This window comes from Adiantum capillus-veneris, chromosome 25 (assembly GCF_014529385.1).
Source record: "Adiantum capillus-veneris isolate H3 chromosome 25, ASM1452938v2, whole genome shotgun sequence".
In the NCBI taxonomy this organism is placed as follows: domain Eukaryota; kingdom Viridiplantae; phylum Streptophyta; class Polypodiopsida; order Polypodiales; family Pteridaceae; genus Adiantum; species Adiantum capillus-veneris.
This window is the reverse complement of record NC_140955.1, coordinates 42054909-42072710: the sequence shown is the minus strand read 5'-3', so window position 1 is coordinate 42072710 and position 17802 is coordinate 42054909. Positions and strand designations below refer to the sequence as shown.

General features: G+C 40.5%; 2 protein-coding genes across 2 annotated transcripts; both read right to left on the bottom strand.

Moving 5' to 3' along the window:
- Positions 1-434: 434 nt before the first annotated feature.
- Positions 435-3280, bottom strand: LOC147424777 (uncharacterized). Its single transcript, XM_086499949.1, has 11 exons — positions 3137-3280; positions 2925-3056; positions 2793-2830; positions 2611-2661; positions 2251-2511; positions 1906-2177; positions 1750-1821; positions 1584-1670; positions 1253-1288; positions 1050-1171; positions 435-959 (listed from the first exon to the last, which is right to left on the bottom strand). Exons 1-10 carry the CDS (start codon positions 3149-3151, stop codon positions 1128-1130), a joined length of 1008 nt encoding a protein of 335 aa, XP_086356075.1. The 5' UTR covers positions 3152-3280; the 3' UTR covers positions 435-959; positions 1050-1127.
- On the bottom strand, positions 3174-6782 carry LOC147424776 (uncharacterized). The gene is made up of 5 exons (XM_086499948.1): positions 6365-6782; positions 5160-5298; positions 3776-4275; positions 3446-3687; positions 3174-3344 (listed from the first exon to the last, which is right to left on the bottom strand). Exons 2-5 carry the CDS (start codon positions 5189-5191, stop codon positions 3303-3305), a joined length of 816 nt encoding a protein of 271 aa, XP_086356074.1. The 5' UTR covers positions 5192-5298; positions 6365-6782; the 3' UTR covers positions 3174-3302.
- Between the last annotated feature and the right edge of the window lie 11020 nt (positions 6783-17802).

Genomic DNA, 17802 nt, shown 5'->3' with positions numbered 1-17802 from the left:
CAAGAGCCTTTCATAAAAAAAATTGGACAAAGCTTCCTTTGTAAAATGAAGAAAATTTCAAACTAACCATGGTCCAATGGACACCTCACATGAGGATTTCAAAATATTCACTTTCAAAATCATAGAAGGAATGATATGTCCATTTGTATACTTAAACTCTACATCATAAGCACTCGCTAATAATTCTTAGGCTCTATGAAGAGTCGCATTCGTCGTCAATGAAAACATTGCGTTTATGACGCATTTCACAGATACGAAAGTCGTATCTCAATTCGTTCGCCATTCTTTGAGCCGTTGCCTCTGCATAAATCGGCAATGCACTTCCACAAACAAACAAAAGTATATGTAGTTATTATGCATGTAATCAAAATTTAATCTATGGATCTAATAACATTAGACGTAATTCTTACGCAAGATACATAAATGCCAAAAAGTGAAACACAACATAAAGATCAAAAACACAAAAGTAATGTCAATGTCATAGTAGGAGCGAAGTCTCACTAGTCATCATAAGGGTCGACACGCGATGGCATGTCACCCTCATCCTCAACATCTAGAGAGGTAGATGCCTCCTCTCGGCTTCGCTTTTAAGGGCAAAGCAAGGGAACCACATAGTCTCTAATAAGAGACTCGTCGGTGTCAAGCGCAGCACATGCTCGTTCAAATGATAAGTATGCAGCCAAAATGGAAGCTGTACCACACCCAAGCTCCAAACAAATACCTCCACATCGACAAAGAAGCTCAACAAAAGCTGCAACAAAAGCCTGGCTCCGCTGCATCTCACCCCTCCAAGGCATCCCTGATCCTGATCTAGCTAAGGAAGGCTCAGGAAAATGGTGTGTCATGAACGAATCTGAAGGCTGGAGACCCAAGTGAGATAACATAGTGGTGCTCTCAGCCACAAAGCATGCTGGCTGCATCCCAATCCTGTGTACCATAAGTAGCATAGAGCACAGGCACTGCAAATCAAATTACAAAACCACAACATTGAAGAAACATTGAAGAAAGAGCCTCAACAAAACTATACAATACTGAAGTGAAAACAATACCTGAATTCAACCAGATAAACTCTCAACATATCCATATGAACTATGATGGAGCACTATAATGTGACGATGTACCACCATCTATGAAGCACGACAGAACCTCTCCACCCATCCAATAACCTCTCCTATTTATAAGTTCTTGTAAGAAAAAACTACCGACATTATGAAATAATATTAATGCAAGTAATTAAACACAACACAAATACCTGCAGTAGAAGCCATAATGAGCAGCCATCCAAAATCTGCAAGTGTAGAAAAAGTCAAATGGATAGCAGATCGTACATGCTCCTCAGTGCAAATATCCCAACGAGATGGAGAAGAAGAACCAATATGCAATCCACCAAAAGGAAGATCCAAGAAGACAAAATCTACGGCCCATGAAACAGACTTTCCCCCACGAGTGTATGTCACACCACTTGAGCGAACTCGAGACATATGTTGATGCACAAGATTCCATGATGCATTGCGAGTACCCTCTCTATAATTTGCAGCAATAGAAATGTAATCGCCAACAATAGCAATACATCGTGTATCAACAGGAAGCATTGGGTAACGTTAGCAAAGGAGACTCCAAAACATAGAAAAATTGTATGCTCCGCCTAACAACAATCAAGCCCGAGGAGTCTGCGACAACATATTTATGATATGTGAACTTTTTCACAAAGTATTAACAAAAGTTGACAATAAAAATTTTGACACTTACCATGCTCTAGAACATCCTTCTCAATAGTGGTATCAACCACAGTCTCCATCCTCTCACTAGACAAGTGGACACCTTAAAAGACATATACAACAGTTTTTGAACTTACAAGAATCAACAGCATGAAAACATAAAAGTTAAAGAATGACATAAGCATACCTGGTTGTTTCGCCTTTGAAGTAGCAGGTGGTGGTTGTCTCGCCTCTGCTGCTGCATCCCTAAGCATGGTTTCTCGAAGCTCTTTCTCTCTCTCGAGGATGTGACCCTGCACCATATCTAACCACCATGGACATGTATCTCTCTCCCATGTTGTCAAAGTGGGAATGCTAGGGGGGTACATATATGTGTCCTTTGACGCAGTCTGTGCCCACTGTCTCACCACAAATGGGAGAGTTGGCAAGATCCCCTTTGAAACCAAAAGTGACAAAAACCTAACAAGAAACAAAAACATTGAGCACATGACTCGATAGTGACATACAAAGCAAGATCAAAATTGTTACAAACCTGTAAGCCAATCGTTGAGCTGCCATTCGAAAAGTATCAACTTTCTTGAGTTCTTGTTTCTCTACATATTTGCTTTTAACCTCCAAAGAAACCTCCAAAGGATAGAGAAAAGGCCTAGCTTCAAACTTAATTTCATCAAAGTAGAACCCCAATGTGAATTCATGTGGAAATGGTGCCCCTCCTGGCACATTTGAATTGTCCAAAACATGTTGTGTTGCTCTCTCATAGACACGAGCAAGGTAGCCCTCTCTACACAGCCAACTACAAATTTAAAAAAAAAGCAAAGTTGTGTTATTTAAACAAATATTATCTCTTAGACAAAGCAAGACAAACATTAAATAACTAGTAAATCATACTCACTGTCGAAACAAATTATCTCCCTTCTTCAAACCAAAAGCAGTCCTTGTGATCCTATCAGACTCGAGTAATGAAACCCATTGGATTTTATTCTGCATAGGGGCATCATGGAGTGCAATCAATTTAGCTTCTCTAAAGTTGCCCAGCTGTCATGTCCCCATTTGAGTGACATAATCTTTGCCAACCAGTCTGTCCCAAGATTGGGATCCAAAATATTCAAGAGCTACAACACAATACAAAGAGCATGAAGTTTTACTTCACATCCATAACAACAATCAACACAATTGACTATTGCTTGATTATTTGGTGAAGTGTACCTTTCCAATGCGTTCTTGATATTTATGTATTATCTCACGATGAATGCTTTTCTCCTCCTTCTTCACATCCTCTACAGGCATTCCTTGCTTGAGTTGAGTCAATCTAGACTCTTTCTCTTTAGTTATTTGAATCTAAAAAAGAAATCAATTTTTCTAAGAGATATTCAAATGACTTAAAAATAATTTGCAAGAAAAAAAAAAACAAAACTCACATCATAAACTAGCATGCCAAGGTAGCGTCGTGTGAGTGGATACCAAGGTTTTGCACCTTTAGCATACTTTCTTCGCACAGATGCAATTAGTTTCTGGTCTTTGTCGGGGAGAGTTTTTAGGTAGCTTTCATGTTTAGCTGCACATATGTGATTGGTGTTCACAATCTCATCCCGTATGTGAGTGGCCACCAAAGCATGCATGTTCATACTGCAAAAACCCATATTGATTTGTTTCCATAATAAAGTATTCAACAAAAAGATATATGCTTTAGTAGATACTCACACATTCATTCGTTTCAAGCTACTTACCAATGCAATCTCAGGAACCTTGGTGGGATCTATGATAGTACAAAGGACCCTACAATGTCTCTCCTTTGAGGTGGAAAACTTCTCTTTGATATCTTCAGTCCATGCAAGTGTGCGATGGTTGCCCTCCCAAACATAAAACATGCGGTCTGACAGATCTGCAAACCTTGGTTTGCTTTTGAGCTCCAACTCATACTCCTCATTGATTTCTATCCAAAGAGGATCCCACTTTTCCTTGATGTCATCTTCAAAACAAGAAACCAAAATTAGTGAATTCAAAAAGAATTTTTAAAATAGAAATTCACTTTAAAAATTTAAGAAGCTTCAACTTACCTGTAGCAATGGTTTGGTCTCTCTTAAATGTCCAAAGTGAAACAATGAAAGCTCCCTTTTCTTGCATATATCCTTCCCTTGCAAAAGCCGTTTTTATTCCATCTAAATCATCTCTTAAACCTCTGACTCTAGCATATGGAATCAACCTACACAAAGGTATAGGAGTACATTCGAAGCAACTGAACATATGTGTGGTCTGAAGTACATCGGCACCTCTATGCATAAAAATATTTTTCTCCTCGTCAATCTCTGCAGCTGCAGTTACCTCATCTTGCATTTCCCAAGGGATAATTTGAAGTTCGTTTTCTTCAGGAGCCAATGTGTCATCAATTTCATGCATAGACCCTTGGTCAACATCCACAGAGTGAAACTCTTCCTCTTCAATGCCATGACACTCTGACATTTCTGTTACTGACACTGATGACACCTGTTCACTACTTTCAAGTGGTTGTGTAGACTTTTCATGACGTAGACTTTTGTTTAATCTTCCACGAGATGGACTACAAATATAATACACAATCAACATCTTAAAAAATTTGTACATTGCCTCTAAACATGAACTTTAACATGCATGTCTATGAGCAATGAAAACTTGCCTCTAAACATGAACGTTAACAATGAAAACATTGCCTTTAAACATGAATGTTAACATGCATGTCAACATGCATGTTACAAGCAATGTTTCAAACAGAATTTAGTCTTTAAATAGTCCATTGGAAGAGACAAAAAATAAAGATTGAAGACAAAAAATAAATACTATCTCCAACAAAACATTGATTGTAAAGATGCACGCTAACATGTAACATGTATGACTAGAACTTTTTTTGTGCATAAAAATAAATTCTAGAAATACAACAATATATTTTGCTACTCTAATGAAACATTGGTTTTAAACATGCAGGTCTTTAAGTTGCCCTTCAATAAAATACACAATCAATCTTTGAAAATATTTGGACAGCACCTCCTTTGAATGTGAAACAAAATTTCAAAAAATATAATAATCCAATGGACACCTCACATGAGGGTTTCTTAATATTGAATATAAAAACAAAAATAATCTCTTTTGAAACATTAATCACTATTCTCTAAACATGCATGTTAACATGCAGGTTTTTAGACACTAATTGACTTGAAAGCTTGGATGATTTGAAAGCTTTTTTTCATATGTAAACATCGTCTCTAGGCATTCACATTAACATGCAGGTCTTTAGACACTAAATAAAATTTAGCAAGCTACAAACATTCTCGTCAACGGGTAGTTCTAGAAGCAATTTTCTTTTGTAAAAATATATACATTATTTTTTATACAATTTGCTTTTAGGCATGCACATCGACGGGCACCTCTACATGCATAATAATGGCACCTCTACATGAGAAAATGTACCTTACAGGAGGACGTCCTTTACGTCCCGCCATTGCTCCTCTCCGATTTTTTTGGTGATGTTGGCATGGAGATGCAAGCTTTGCGTAGATACTCAGATGACAGATGCTCTAACGCTCACACTTCGCAGGTGCTTTCTCACCTGCATGTGCAACTCACACTCATAACCATATTTTGAAAGCCTCAAGAGACCGCACTTTCTTTTTGTGAATTCTGACAAGCTTTGCTTCAATTGTCTTGAAACAATGAAAACATTGTTAACTTGAGGCTCAATTTTCAAGATTGTACTCAAACCATTTTCTGATGACTTGGACTGCAGTATATCCGCATGTCGTCATAAACCAAGACTGCTGAAAGCATTTATAGCTCTATCACTAGCATGGCAATCAGCACAAAATTTTGACAAATTTCCTACACTTGAAAAATTAAAAGCTCTAAAACTGAACTGTCTATGCATATACAAAAGGTTTTTACTCAAAATTACAAGCTCTACATTGCATATTTTATTTATAAGCTCTATATTGCATACTCTATTTACAAGCTCTGCGCTGCATATTTCAATTACAAGCTCTGCGCTGCATATTCTAATTACAAGCTCTATATTGCATACTTTATTTAGAGGCTCTGTATTGCATACTATTTAGCAGTACAAAACTATGCTTACAAAACTAAACTATGCTTTGGCTAAAGGGTAGTTAAGGCTTGTTTTAGCGAGTCAAAAGTCTAATGTGACAAAATCTCATGTAGGAAGGCTCCAACTCTCTTGAAAATTTGAAACTAAAGTTTGAAAAAGTAGCGTGAACAAACATTGCAGAATTTATTTCTATTAAAATGAGCATGGAAAGCGCAAAAAATAAGAGCAATGAAGTCTTTCAATGCTCAAGAAAAGAACCAGTCTTTGGGACAAGAACAGAAGATGAAAGTCCAACAGATGAATCCTATCACCATTAACCTGTGTAGCTAAATGGTAGTAAGATGCAATCACCTTTCAACCAAGCTTTGGCTAAAGGGTAGTATAAGGCTTGTTATAGCGAGCCAAAAGTCTAATATGACAAAATCTTGGGATGAGAATCGAGGCCAGATGGAGGGTAATGGCTGCATCACCACCACCGAGGAGGTGTCCAATAACTTGATGGACAGTAAGGCGAAAAATTTCTTCCACAGTGACAACTCAATGCTACAAAATCAGCTTACAAAACTGTGCTTACTTATCAGTCAGAACTGCTGCCTTGCTAGAATCTTACTGACGAATCTCACGAATCTTGCTGACGAGTCAGAACTGCACGCCTTGCTTGAATCTTGCTGATGAATCTGACGAACTGCACGCCTTGCTCTCCACTGACCTGATTTGCCGCGAACTGCCGATTTGAACTGCTGCCGATTTGAGACCTTGCGGGAACTGCTGATTTGCGACTTCTCCCAAAGAGCGCACGCTGCTCACTACTTACTGTGCACGTTAACGTGTGTTTTGCATCTTCGATCATAGTGAGCGTCAAGGGCGTTCAACATCAAGCCCGTAGCATTCTTCAGAAGCGTACAAGGCAAAAGGTGGGCAGCCAGAGGAGGCAGGAGGCGCAAGGCAAAGGGGGGGGACCGACTCTTGATAGCACAGAGAGAGAGAGAGAGAGAGAGAGAGGTGAGGGGGTGAATATTCCCATGTAATAGGTTATTAATTTAGAGAACCAGTATGTACCAGTGGATTTTTTTGTAGTGGACTAATTACTTTGTCATATTAACAGTGTTTTCAATCAAATTCAATGCGCATTTTCTATGCTTCCAATTCATGGTTTAGAACATGGCTAAGTATTCAAAGCAATTCATGTGGTCAGAAAATATATATGACCACTTGGAAATTGACATGAAGGATTGATACATTCATGCACTCTAAACAATTTCTGGCCAGTTGGGAAATGACTTCAAAAAACTTTGGTTTTTTGAGCCCAAAGATCTGCTCCAAAAAACCTTTGGTTTTTTGATCCCAAAGACCTGTGCCCCACGTTAACTTGCGCACAAAGACTTGTGCCCCCCAAAAAACATTTGGTTTTTTGAGCACTGCTCCGATCGAGACCTACACCACTTTGTGCCCAAAGACCTGCTCCCAAAGACTGCACGTTAACATGCATGTTTAGAGTTTCTTTGAGAGTTGCTGTGACACCTGCTCCCAAAGTGCGTGCCTCCAGAACTGATGCTTCCAGAAGTGCATGTTAATGTGCGCTCACATTAACATTAGATCTTGTTAGAATAATTTTGTGTGGAGTAGTGATTTTGAGTTGGTGGAGTAGTGATTTTGATTTGTCTTGAACGACGTTTGTTGGTGCATTCATTATTTTAATTTTTAATAATTTTCAATCATTAAATGTTCACGCTGCTGATTTTTAAAAAGTTTATATTAAACCTAATTGTATATTTCTTTTTTAAAATATGTTGAAAAGAAAATCGTCACTAATGTGTCTTGAATTGCGGGCAGGATATGCATTTGAATAATCATTTGCAACGTGCGATTCTGCATTTATGGTAGCAGGATATGGAATAATCATTTGCATGAGAATCATGAAACGAGAATCATGAAACGAGAATCATGAAACGTTTTTGTTACAAAAAAAATTAAAGTTTATATTAAATCATTTTTATTTATTTTTATAAACACTAAAAAACATATTTAGATTTGTTAAAAAGGGAATCGTCATATTTGAAAGCTGTTGTGTCATTCTAGTGGATTGCAGCTACAATGGGTCGTCAGATTACTATCTATGGTCCAGTTCGTGGTCAGAAACTTTTATTACTTCTTGAAAATAGATTCCATGAATTACCTTTGCAGTCAGTGAGAGAAAGTTTTGGCTTGTTTACCAATTCGTTTACTTTGCACCCATTAACATTGAATGGTGAACATGTAAAAATGGAATCCTCGAGGTCAGGTTCTGGTGAAGAGGTCTTTTTACTGGATCATGAAGTGTGCCAGTTTTTTAAAGTTCGAATAACAAACACTCATGAACATCAAGGCTCCCCGGGAAGTGAAGCTTCTCCAATAGTTCTGGATATTGGTTCAAGTGATGTCACAAAGAATCAAACCAGTGTCATGGATATAATTCGATCAATGCCCAATAAAAACAATCTTCATTCTGCTTTGAAGAAGACTAATGAAATTGTTCAATGTAAGGAGATTCCTGCTCAATACGATGGATATGTTGCATTTGAATTGCCACCAACAATCAACGACAATACAATGGTTGGCATGGAACAACGTCATGATTGTCATTTGTGGACAGAATATGTCACTTGTAGTAGTGATTGCTTTCCTGGTGCCATTCGCTTCAGTAGGTGTTCAGGTCATCTCCGTTGTGTCAATGATGCATGTCCTTTCTATTTGCGAGCAAGAGTTCATAATGAATCACAATTGCGTGGTCGTCTCTCTAAAGTTATTTCCATTGGAATATTGACACCTGAGCTAGGGACAATGGTATGTGTCCATTGCAATCAAATGCTTTTTTGTGTTGCAACATGTCCTGCTGTTATTTATTACTGTTTGCCAAAAGATAAGCAAAGAGTTACTCGATGTGCTATTCATATGGGAGAGCATAAGCACCCTTGTGTTCAGGGAAAGAATAGGTCTACTGAGAAAATGATAGATTCGCTTCTGCAAACTAAAGAAAACCAAGATCCTTTCACAACTTCCAAGCAATTAGAACGTGTTGCTACCCAAGACGTGATAATAGATAAGCTAGTGATGGAAAGTGCTGGCAAAAATGACACTATTGAAGATGGAGAGTTTTCAAAATTTCTTGATACCATTACTCTCTATCTAACAAGCGAAGAATAGAGAGGAGCTTAGAGATTGCCAAGAGGTCAAAGCATTTCAGTGCAAATGGTTTGGAAGTTGTCCTAGACCTCAAGAGCAGGTGTAGGTATCATTTCATTCATAGTGTACTTTTTCCTGGACAACTTGGAGGTTCAGAGCAGCCACATGTGTTCAAAATGTCGATCATAGGTCCAGGGAGTGGAGTTGACTTGGTGAATAAGATGCGTCCAGGAGGAACTTTAGAGAAAATATGGGTTCACTTTGATCATGTGCACCGTGTTCAAGGGTGGCCAACAATGTCTGCTCATGTCTACGACCCATTTGTGCGTGAATTAATGACAATTGCCACCTGTGAATTCACTGTTGAAAATAAATTTGCTCAAATAGAGTTTTGGAAAATGTTAAATAAAGTGGTGCAAGATCAAGGGTATGAAAAGCTAGAATTCAGAGGGTTTATGGTAGATGAAGCAAATGCAAATTGGATTGCTGTTCGGACTGTTTATGTCATAATAATCAATATCTAATTCTCCTAAATGATTTTCTCATATTAAACTGATCATTTAATGTGGGGAAGTGCCGAGGAGAAAAAGCTAGAATATTGGTTAAGCTAGCAGACCAGGCCACAGTAGGGATCCAAAGGAGGGAAAATAGGGATCCAAAGGGGGGGCCATCTGCAAAAGAGCCATGTGAAACAATGGGCCAAAAAGACCCTAAGGTTCAGCCCATTAAGACTTCCAAAATGCTAAGGTTCCAAAATTCAAAGGTTGTGTCCAAAGGTCAACCCTAGGGAAAATTGGATGCTTAGTGTGTGCCCTAAAAGTCTTTGCACATCCCTACATGGGAGGGGGCGAGCCCCAAAGGTAGGAGATGAGAGAGAAAGCCACACACACACACACAGGCTCCCTTTACACAAAGGGAATGAGGGACACATGTCAGCTCCCTAGGCCAGATGCCCACAAGGTGTGCCCAATTCCTATTGGAAGACCCTTGAAGTGGACCAATGAGAATTAAGCTAGAGTAAATCTAGTTTAATTAATTTAAAAACATTTAATAAAAGAAACCAATGAGAATTAAGTCTCCTAGAAGACTATTGGGCAGTCTCCCAAGGGGTCCAATGAGCATTCAGGAGCCCCATGGCTTGCCTGATTCCTATTGGCCAGGAGGCAAAGGGGTCCAATGAGAGTTTAGTTTAATTATTTAATTACCTGAAGCTCTCACAAAAGGGGAAAGGGGGACACATGTCAGAAGGCTATCACTTATGCTGCTTAATTCCTATTGGCTTGACCTGGGGAGGTCCAATGAGGCAAAAGCCAGACCTATTTAGCAGCTAGGGCTCGCCCAAGAGAGAGGGGGGGCTGATTTTTGCTTGGCATTGACACACACACACTCACACTTGACCATGTGTGAAGGAAGAATACTCTATCTCCTCCCAAGCTTTAATGGAGAGCTCATCACCTACTCCAAGCTTGTGAGATAGAAGCCTACATCAACACTCTCTTGGCATGTGGATGCAAATCCAACCAAGAGCCAAGCTTCAATGCATGCTCATCTTCTCTACCAAGCTAATTACTAAGCTAAGCTATGCTAATATGAGTGATTATGTGAGGAGATGTACATCTTTCTCGTAAGATACTTCTTTTTCCTCTCAATCTACTCTCATACCCTGCTAGCTCTCACCATCTTCGAAGGTGTGTGAGGTCTTGGGTCTGAGAACGGGGATAATTCAAGTTGTGTTTGATTAAGTGTTTTGCTTGGTGTATGAAGCTTCCATCTTCATTGCACTAGCTAGTCTTGAAGGAACACAAAGAATTGTATTGTACAATGTCTCTCTTGATGGGAGAAACCATAATACAAAGCCTTTTGGAGGGGGGACCGGCTCCATGCAAATCTGGTCCTCAACTGTTGTCAATAGCTTAATATCTCTCTCTTTTGAAAGTATTGTCGATGCTATCTAACTAGGTGTTATGCTTTTTGTTGCTCTCTCCACCCAAGCACTCTTGTAATTCTCATTAGGAATCTATTCTAATGAAATGCCCACTATGTTCATGCTAATTTCCGCTACACATAAGATTTTAGGCCATTAAATGTTACATTGGTATCAGAGCTCAAGGTTTCTCTTTTCTTGCTAAAGAAGGGAGGTCCTCAAGCTAGCTACAAATGGTTGGTATTATTAATTGCCTGTGAGTAAGTAGAATAGGGATTTTTCAGCCTTGCAGTGCGCCTCCCTTTGTGCAGTTAACGGGGCATCACCGTCGAGAGCTATGGTCTTAATAGTGGAGTCCTACGGGGCTTGCCTATGGCTTAACCACTATTGAGATATTAGAAGCTTGACAGGAGCCGGTGCTGTCTTGGTGTCGAAAGACCCTCTCTTCTATTCCTTGCAATTAATGGTATTCGAGCCGCGGGTACAGTAGCTTGAGTGCTTTTTCTAAAGGGGTAAAGAGGAGTAGCAACTAGGGCTTGAAGTGCCAAAGTACACCTAAAAAGTTTACACCTAAAAGTTGTTAGAATGGCTGACAATAGTAAAGAGATTGAAATTAATATTGATAACTTTGATTTTGCTCATGAGCAAGCTACTAATGATGCTTCAATGCTTGTTAACTATCTTGTTTCTAGGCTTCAACAAGCCATGGGCAATCCATCTCTCCAAAGTGAAGTGCAACGGCAGCTCCGTGCTCACGGGATTCTCCAAGCTCATCACCATGACGAGAGAACACCTAGGAAGCCTCCTTGTGAGACTACCAAAAGAGGTCTCTCTCCGATTCGGGAAGAAGAAGAGAATCCATATGAAGGGCTCAAGAACTTACTTCTTGATGATGCATCTCCTTCCCAAAGGAGAACTCAAGAGCCTCCACCGAAGGAACGAGAAAGAAGCGAGTCTCCCGCCACCTCGGCGGAGATGGCTCCACGAAGACGGCGGGCTAAACGCTCTCCATCACCACCAAAGCGGAGAAGACCATCACACTCTTCTCCACGCCATAATTCAAAGAGGGATGATAAAAAGCAAGAGAAGAAAAAGGCGAGAAAGAGGACACCCTCTTCTCCATCTTCTTCATCCTCTTCCTCTTATGAAAGCTATGGTGAAGACGACAAAGATCAAGACAAGAAAAAGGCGAGAAAGAGGTCACCCTCTTCTCCACCTTCTTCAAATTCTTCATCTTCTGAAGAAAGTGATGGTGCAACTTTTGAACCATCAAAAAGAAGAGGCCATAGGAAATCCTATGCCGCATGGAAGAGGTCGTCCAAGCTGAAGAAATTCAAAGAGGGAGGGAAGAGCATCTCTTTCCTTACCTATGATGGCACCTTCGGTGCTACAGACAAAGTTTTGGCCTTTATCCAACAATTCGATGCGGCGTTTGGAGATGAGGGCTTCACAGAGTCCTCTAAGCTACGCCATGTAGCTATGCACTTTCAAAAGTCCGCCAGACAATGGTGGTCTAGCCTACGAGCCAACGGTGAAGCTCCACGAACATGGAAGGCTTTAAGAGCTTCCATTATGAAGCAGTTTTTGGCCACCGATGCCAAAGACAAAGTACTCACCGAATGGCGAAGCTTAAAGCTCTCTCCCAATGAATCCATCCACAAATATGTAGACAAGTTTTGGGACCTACAACTCAAAGCCACTGTCTTCAAAAAGTTGGATTTTGGAGAGCAAAAGCAACAATTTTGTGCGGGCTTAACCGAAGAAATGGCGGAGTATGTCAACTCCCAAATGCCACGTACCATATCGGCGGTAATACACCATACTATGGTGGCCTCGCGAATCAATTTCCAAACGGGGGGTAAAAGAAATAATAAGCCCCCGGAAAACAAGGGTTCCAATGAGCCTAAGGGGAAGGACAATGTCCAAAAGTCTCCTAAGGGCAATTCCAACAAAGCTAAAGAGAAGGGAGTTTACAAAGGAAAGAATAAACTCTCTCCTGAAGAGCTTGAGCGTTATCGTAAAGATAACCGGTGTTTCAAGTGCGGCGAACAAGGGCATGCGTACCGCGCTTGTCCCCAAAAGAACAACCGCCAAGATCCTCCTAGAGCTTCTTTGGTTGAAATCCAAGAGGAGGAGATTCATCAAACTCACCACAAAGGATCTCCTCTATGCCATGCTTGGGGAAAGGTAAGAGAACATGATGCTTTTATTCTCTTTGACCCTGGTTCTACTCACAATTTCATATCTATGGAGTTAGCCACCAAGCTAGGCATACAATCCTACGAGATGGGAGATATCCTACCCGCAGACAGTGCCTTCAAGGGGCAAGAAGCTTCAGTCACTCCCTTAATCAGGAAATTGAGGCTTCATGTCCAAGGCTATGTGGACAAAGAGGACTTCTTTATCTCTCCTCTCAAGCATGAGGATGTAATCCTAGGGGCACCATGGTTTGACCGCCTGGCTGCCCATGTTAAATTTCCTGAAAGGAGAATCTCCTTTAAGTTCAGGGAAAAGGACATGTATATAGATGCTAAGGAGATGGGTAACACCATCCCCATTGTACATACACCAGCTTTCAACAAGTCAATAAAGAGCTCTATTTCCGTGTACATGATTTTTGTTAAAGATTCTCAAAATGAACCTAATGCTTTAGCAAAAGAAAATAAAAGCAACCAAAAGGAATTAGAGTTATCCAATTTTCTCAAGGGGTTTCAAGATGTCTTTATTGACGACATCCCTTGTGAGCTACCTCCTAAACGAGGTAATGACGACCATGCAATTGAACTTCTTCCAGGAAGTTCACCGCCTAACAAACCTCCTTATAGAGTTTCTCAAGCTCAACAAGAGGAGATTATGCGGCAAGTGCATGAGTTAGTTGAGAAGGGCATGGTTAGGCCTAGCTCATCTCCATTTTGCTCACCTGTGCTATTAGTGCAAAAGAAAGACGGCACATATCGTATGTGTGTCGACTATAGAGCACTAAATAGGATCACTATCAAGAATAGGTTTCCGTTCCACGGGTAGAAGACCTATTTGATAAGCTACAAGGATCGACCTACTTCAGTAGGATTGACCTAAAAAGTGGCTATCATCAGATAAGGATAGTTGATCAAGACATTGTAAAGACCGCATTTCGTACTACATTTGGTCTTTACGAATACATTGTCATGCCTTTTGGCTTGACTAATGCACCAGCCACATTCAACCGCTTGATGGAGAAGCTGTTCAGGCCTCATCGAACCTTCACTGGAGTGTTCTTTGATGATATTATCATCTACTCTAATTCATTGGAGGAACACAAGCAACACCTCCAGGTAATATTTCAAGTTTTAAGAGAGAATAAACTTTATGTTAATCGAAAGAAAAGTGAATTTTTCTTGCAAGAGATTCAATATTTAGGTCACATTATCTCTCAAGATGGAATCGAAATGGATCCATCTAAGTTAGAGGTAATAAAAGGATGGCCTAAACCAAGGAATCTTCATGAACTAAGAAGCTTTATAGGTATGTGTGCATACTATAGACGCTTCATAGAAAAGTTCTCACAAATTGCGGGACCATTACATGACCTAACAAATAAAAATGTTAGGTATACGTGGTCTGCTAAGGAGAACAATGCTTTCGAAAAGCTTAAAGAAAAGCTTATCTCTCAACCTGTGCTTACACTACCGAATCTCTCAAAACCATTTGAGGTCCAATGTGATGCTTGTGGTGATTGCCTTGGGGCTGTTTTGCTCCAAGAAGGGCACGCCATAGGCTATGAGAGTTGAAGGCTCGACCCTGTTGAGCAAGCTCTAGGCATATACGAAAAAGAACTCCTTGCAGTTCTACATGCCTTAGACTCATGGAAGCACTATTTATTGGGGACTCCTTTCATTCTGCGAACGGATCACCAAAGTTTTAAGTACTTCATGACGCAGACCAAGCTCTCCGACAAACAAATGAGGTGGGCAAATTTCCTTTCGCAATTTCATTTTCATATTGCTCACATTGCTGGCAAGCATAATCAAGTAGCCGATGCACTCTCAAGACGACCGAGAGTGAATGCGGTTTCCATAGCAACTCACAATGATCTATCTTCAATGATAGATGAGTATGCTATTGATCCCGATTTTAGAGATGTGATTTCAGCCCTTGCATTAGGGAAGAAAGAAGAACCATTTACTTTACAAGATGGTTATCTTCTCTATGGCAATAGACTATGCGTTACTAACTCACTACGTGAGAAAGTAATGTATGAATCTCATGCTCCCCCATATGCGGGGCATAGAGGGATTCAGTCTACCCTAAAGGGAATTGAAACATATTTCTATTGGCCTACCATGAGAGTGAACATACACGAGTATGTTTCCAAATGTGTGGTATGTCAAAAGACAAAATTTGATAGAGGGAAGCAACTTGGATTGCTTCAACCCTTGCCAATCCCTAATTCACCTTGGGAGAGCATATCCATGGATTTTATCTTTGGATTGCCTAAGTCTATCCATGGGAATACGGGAATATGGACGATAGTAGACAGGTTCAGTAAACAAGCTCATTTTATACCTGTCAAAAAGACTATCAAAGCCCATCAAATGGCAACCCTCTTCATTTCACAAATTTTCAAGTACCATGGCTTGCCAATGTCCATAGTGTCGGATAGAGATCCTAGAATGACCAGTAATTTCTGGAAGGGTCTCTTTGAGAATTTAGGAACAAGGCTAAACTTCTCTTCGGCCTATCATCCACAAACTGATGGCCAAAGTGAAATAGCTAACCTAACCATTCTTGATCTACTAAAAGCCTATGTAACGGAAGTAGATCAAAGATCCCAATGGGAGAAGTACTTACCTTTAGTAGAGTATGCTTACAATAACACTGTACATACTTCCACAGGAAAAGCACCTTTCGAGGTAATTGAGGGAAGATCAAAAAGTCCCTTGCTACTTAAGGTACATGGGAAGATCTTCGCTGCAGATGAGTATAGCCGAGACCTACAAGAATCTTTCCAAAAGATTAAGGATGCTATCTCTATCTCACAGCAAAGGCAAAAGGCTGCTGCTGACAAGCACAGAAGAGCCCAAGCCTTTAAAGAAAACGATTGGGTCTTGTTAAAGTTTCCCAAGGCTCGATTAAGGCACACGACGGGCAAGAATCCTACGGGCCACCAAAAGTACTATGCTAAACTAGCAAAAAGGTACTATGGTCCCTTCCAGATTCTTAGGCCAATCAATGAGATGGCCTATCAACTTAAGTTGCCCAATCATTGGCTCATACACAATGCTTTTCATGTGAGCCTCTTAAAGCCTTACAAAGGAGAGCCACCTCAAGAACCAACTATTGAAGACCCACCGGAGATCGAGGACCACGAGGAGGTGCTGCAGCCCGAGTCCATTCTCCGACATGAAGACAAGGTATTAAGAGGCGGTAAGACTATCCGATGATATCTTATTAAGTTTAAGAATTATCCTTTTGAAGATGCTAGATGGATGCAAGGCATACAATTAAAGGATAACCTAAACCTTGTCAATGCTTACAATGCTTCCCAAGAGTAAGCAAATGTACAAAATGTTAAAAATGAACAAAAATTTTTGTCTTATAAGACTCTCTTTTTCTTTATTTGTGCACAAAAATGAAGTAGTATGCATGCTTAGATCAAGTTTGCGGAGACGACGTCTCCCAAACACCAAGTAGAGCTTGTCACTCTACTATGGAAGACTGATAGGACTAATGTGCAGACATGCTTGCGGCAGCCTCAGGCACTCAAGCGCCAAATGGACTAGTCATCCATTATGGAATGATGTCGTACGGTAACATAGGGATCCTCTACCCGCTAGGAAAAGGACTCATGCATATGCTTTATCTTCTCTACACCATAGTCGAGGACGACTATGATTTCAAGAGAGAGGTAATGTCATAATAATCAATATCTAATTCTCCTAAATGATTTTCTCATATTAAACTGATCATTTAATGTGGGGAAGTGCCAAGGAGAAAAAGCTAGAATATTGGTTAAGCTAGCAGACCAGGCCACAGTAGGGATCCAAAGGAGGGAAAATAGGGATCCAAAGGGGGGGCCATCTGCAAAAGAGCCATGTGAAACAATGGGCCAAAAAGACCCTAAGGTTCAGCCCATTAAGACTTCCAAAATGCTAAGGTTCCAAAATTCAAAGGTTGTGTCCAAAGGTCAACCCTAGGGAAAATTGGATGCTTAGTGTGTGCCCTAAAAGTCTTTGCACATCCCTACATGGGAGGGGGCGAGCCCCAAAGGTAGGAGATGAGAGAGAAAGCCACACACACACACATAGGCTCCCTTTACACAAAGGGAATGAGGGACACATGTCAGCTCCCTAGGCCAGATGCCCACAAGGTGTGCCCAATTCCTATTGGAAGACCCTTGAAGTGGACCAATGAGAATTAAGCTAGAGTAAATCTAGTTTAATTAATTTAAAAACATTTAATAAAAGAAACCAATGAGAATTAAGTCTCCTAGAAGACTATTGGGCAGTCTCCCAAGGGGTCCAATGAGCATTCAGGAGCCCCATGGCTTGCCTGATTCCTATTGGCCAGGAGGCAAAGGGGTCCAATGAGAGTTTAGTTTAATTATTTAATTACCTGAAGCTCTCACAAAAGGGGAAAGGGGGACACATGTCAGAAGGCTATCACTTATGCTGCTTAATTCCTATTGGCTTGACCTGGGGAGGTCCAATGAGGCAAAAGCCAGACCTATTTAGCAGCTAGGGCTCGCCCAAGAGAGAGGGGGGGCTGATTTTTGCTTGGCATTGACACACACACACTCACACTTGACCATGTGTGAAGGAAGAATAATCTATCTCCTCCCAAGCTTTAATGGAGAGCTCATCACCTACTCCAAGCTTGTGAGATAGAAGCCTACATCAACACTCTCTTGGCATGTGGATGCAAATACAACCAAGAGCCAAGCTTCA

Excerpts from the sequence above, each read along its gene's own strand:
- LOC147424777 (XM_086499949.1), bottom strand. Across the intron at positions 2,831-2,924 it reads ATCAAGAACGCATTGGAAAG|CTCTTGAATATTTTGGATCC; the intron begins GTACACTTCACC and ends ATTGTGTTGTAG. Across the intron at positions 1,172-1,252 it reads CATTATGGCTTCTACTGCAG|GAGAGGTTATTGGATGGGTG; the intron begins GTATTTGTGTTG and ends ACTTATAAATAG.
- LOC147424776 (XM_086499948.1), bottom strand. The coding sequence starts at position 5,191 with ATGGCGGGACGTAAAGGACGTCCTCCTGTAAG. Across the intron at positions 4,276-5,159 it reads AAAGGACGTCCTCCTGTAAG|TCCATCTCGTGGAAGATTAA; the intron begins GTACATTTTCTC and ends TTATATTTGTAG. Across the intron at positions 3,688-3,775 it reads AGACCAAACCATTGCTACAG|ATGACATCAAGGAAAAGTGG; the intron begins GTAAGTTGAAGC and ends CTTGTTTTGAAG.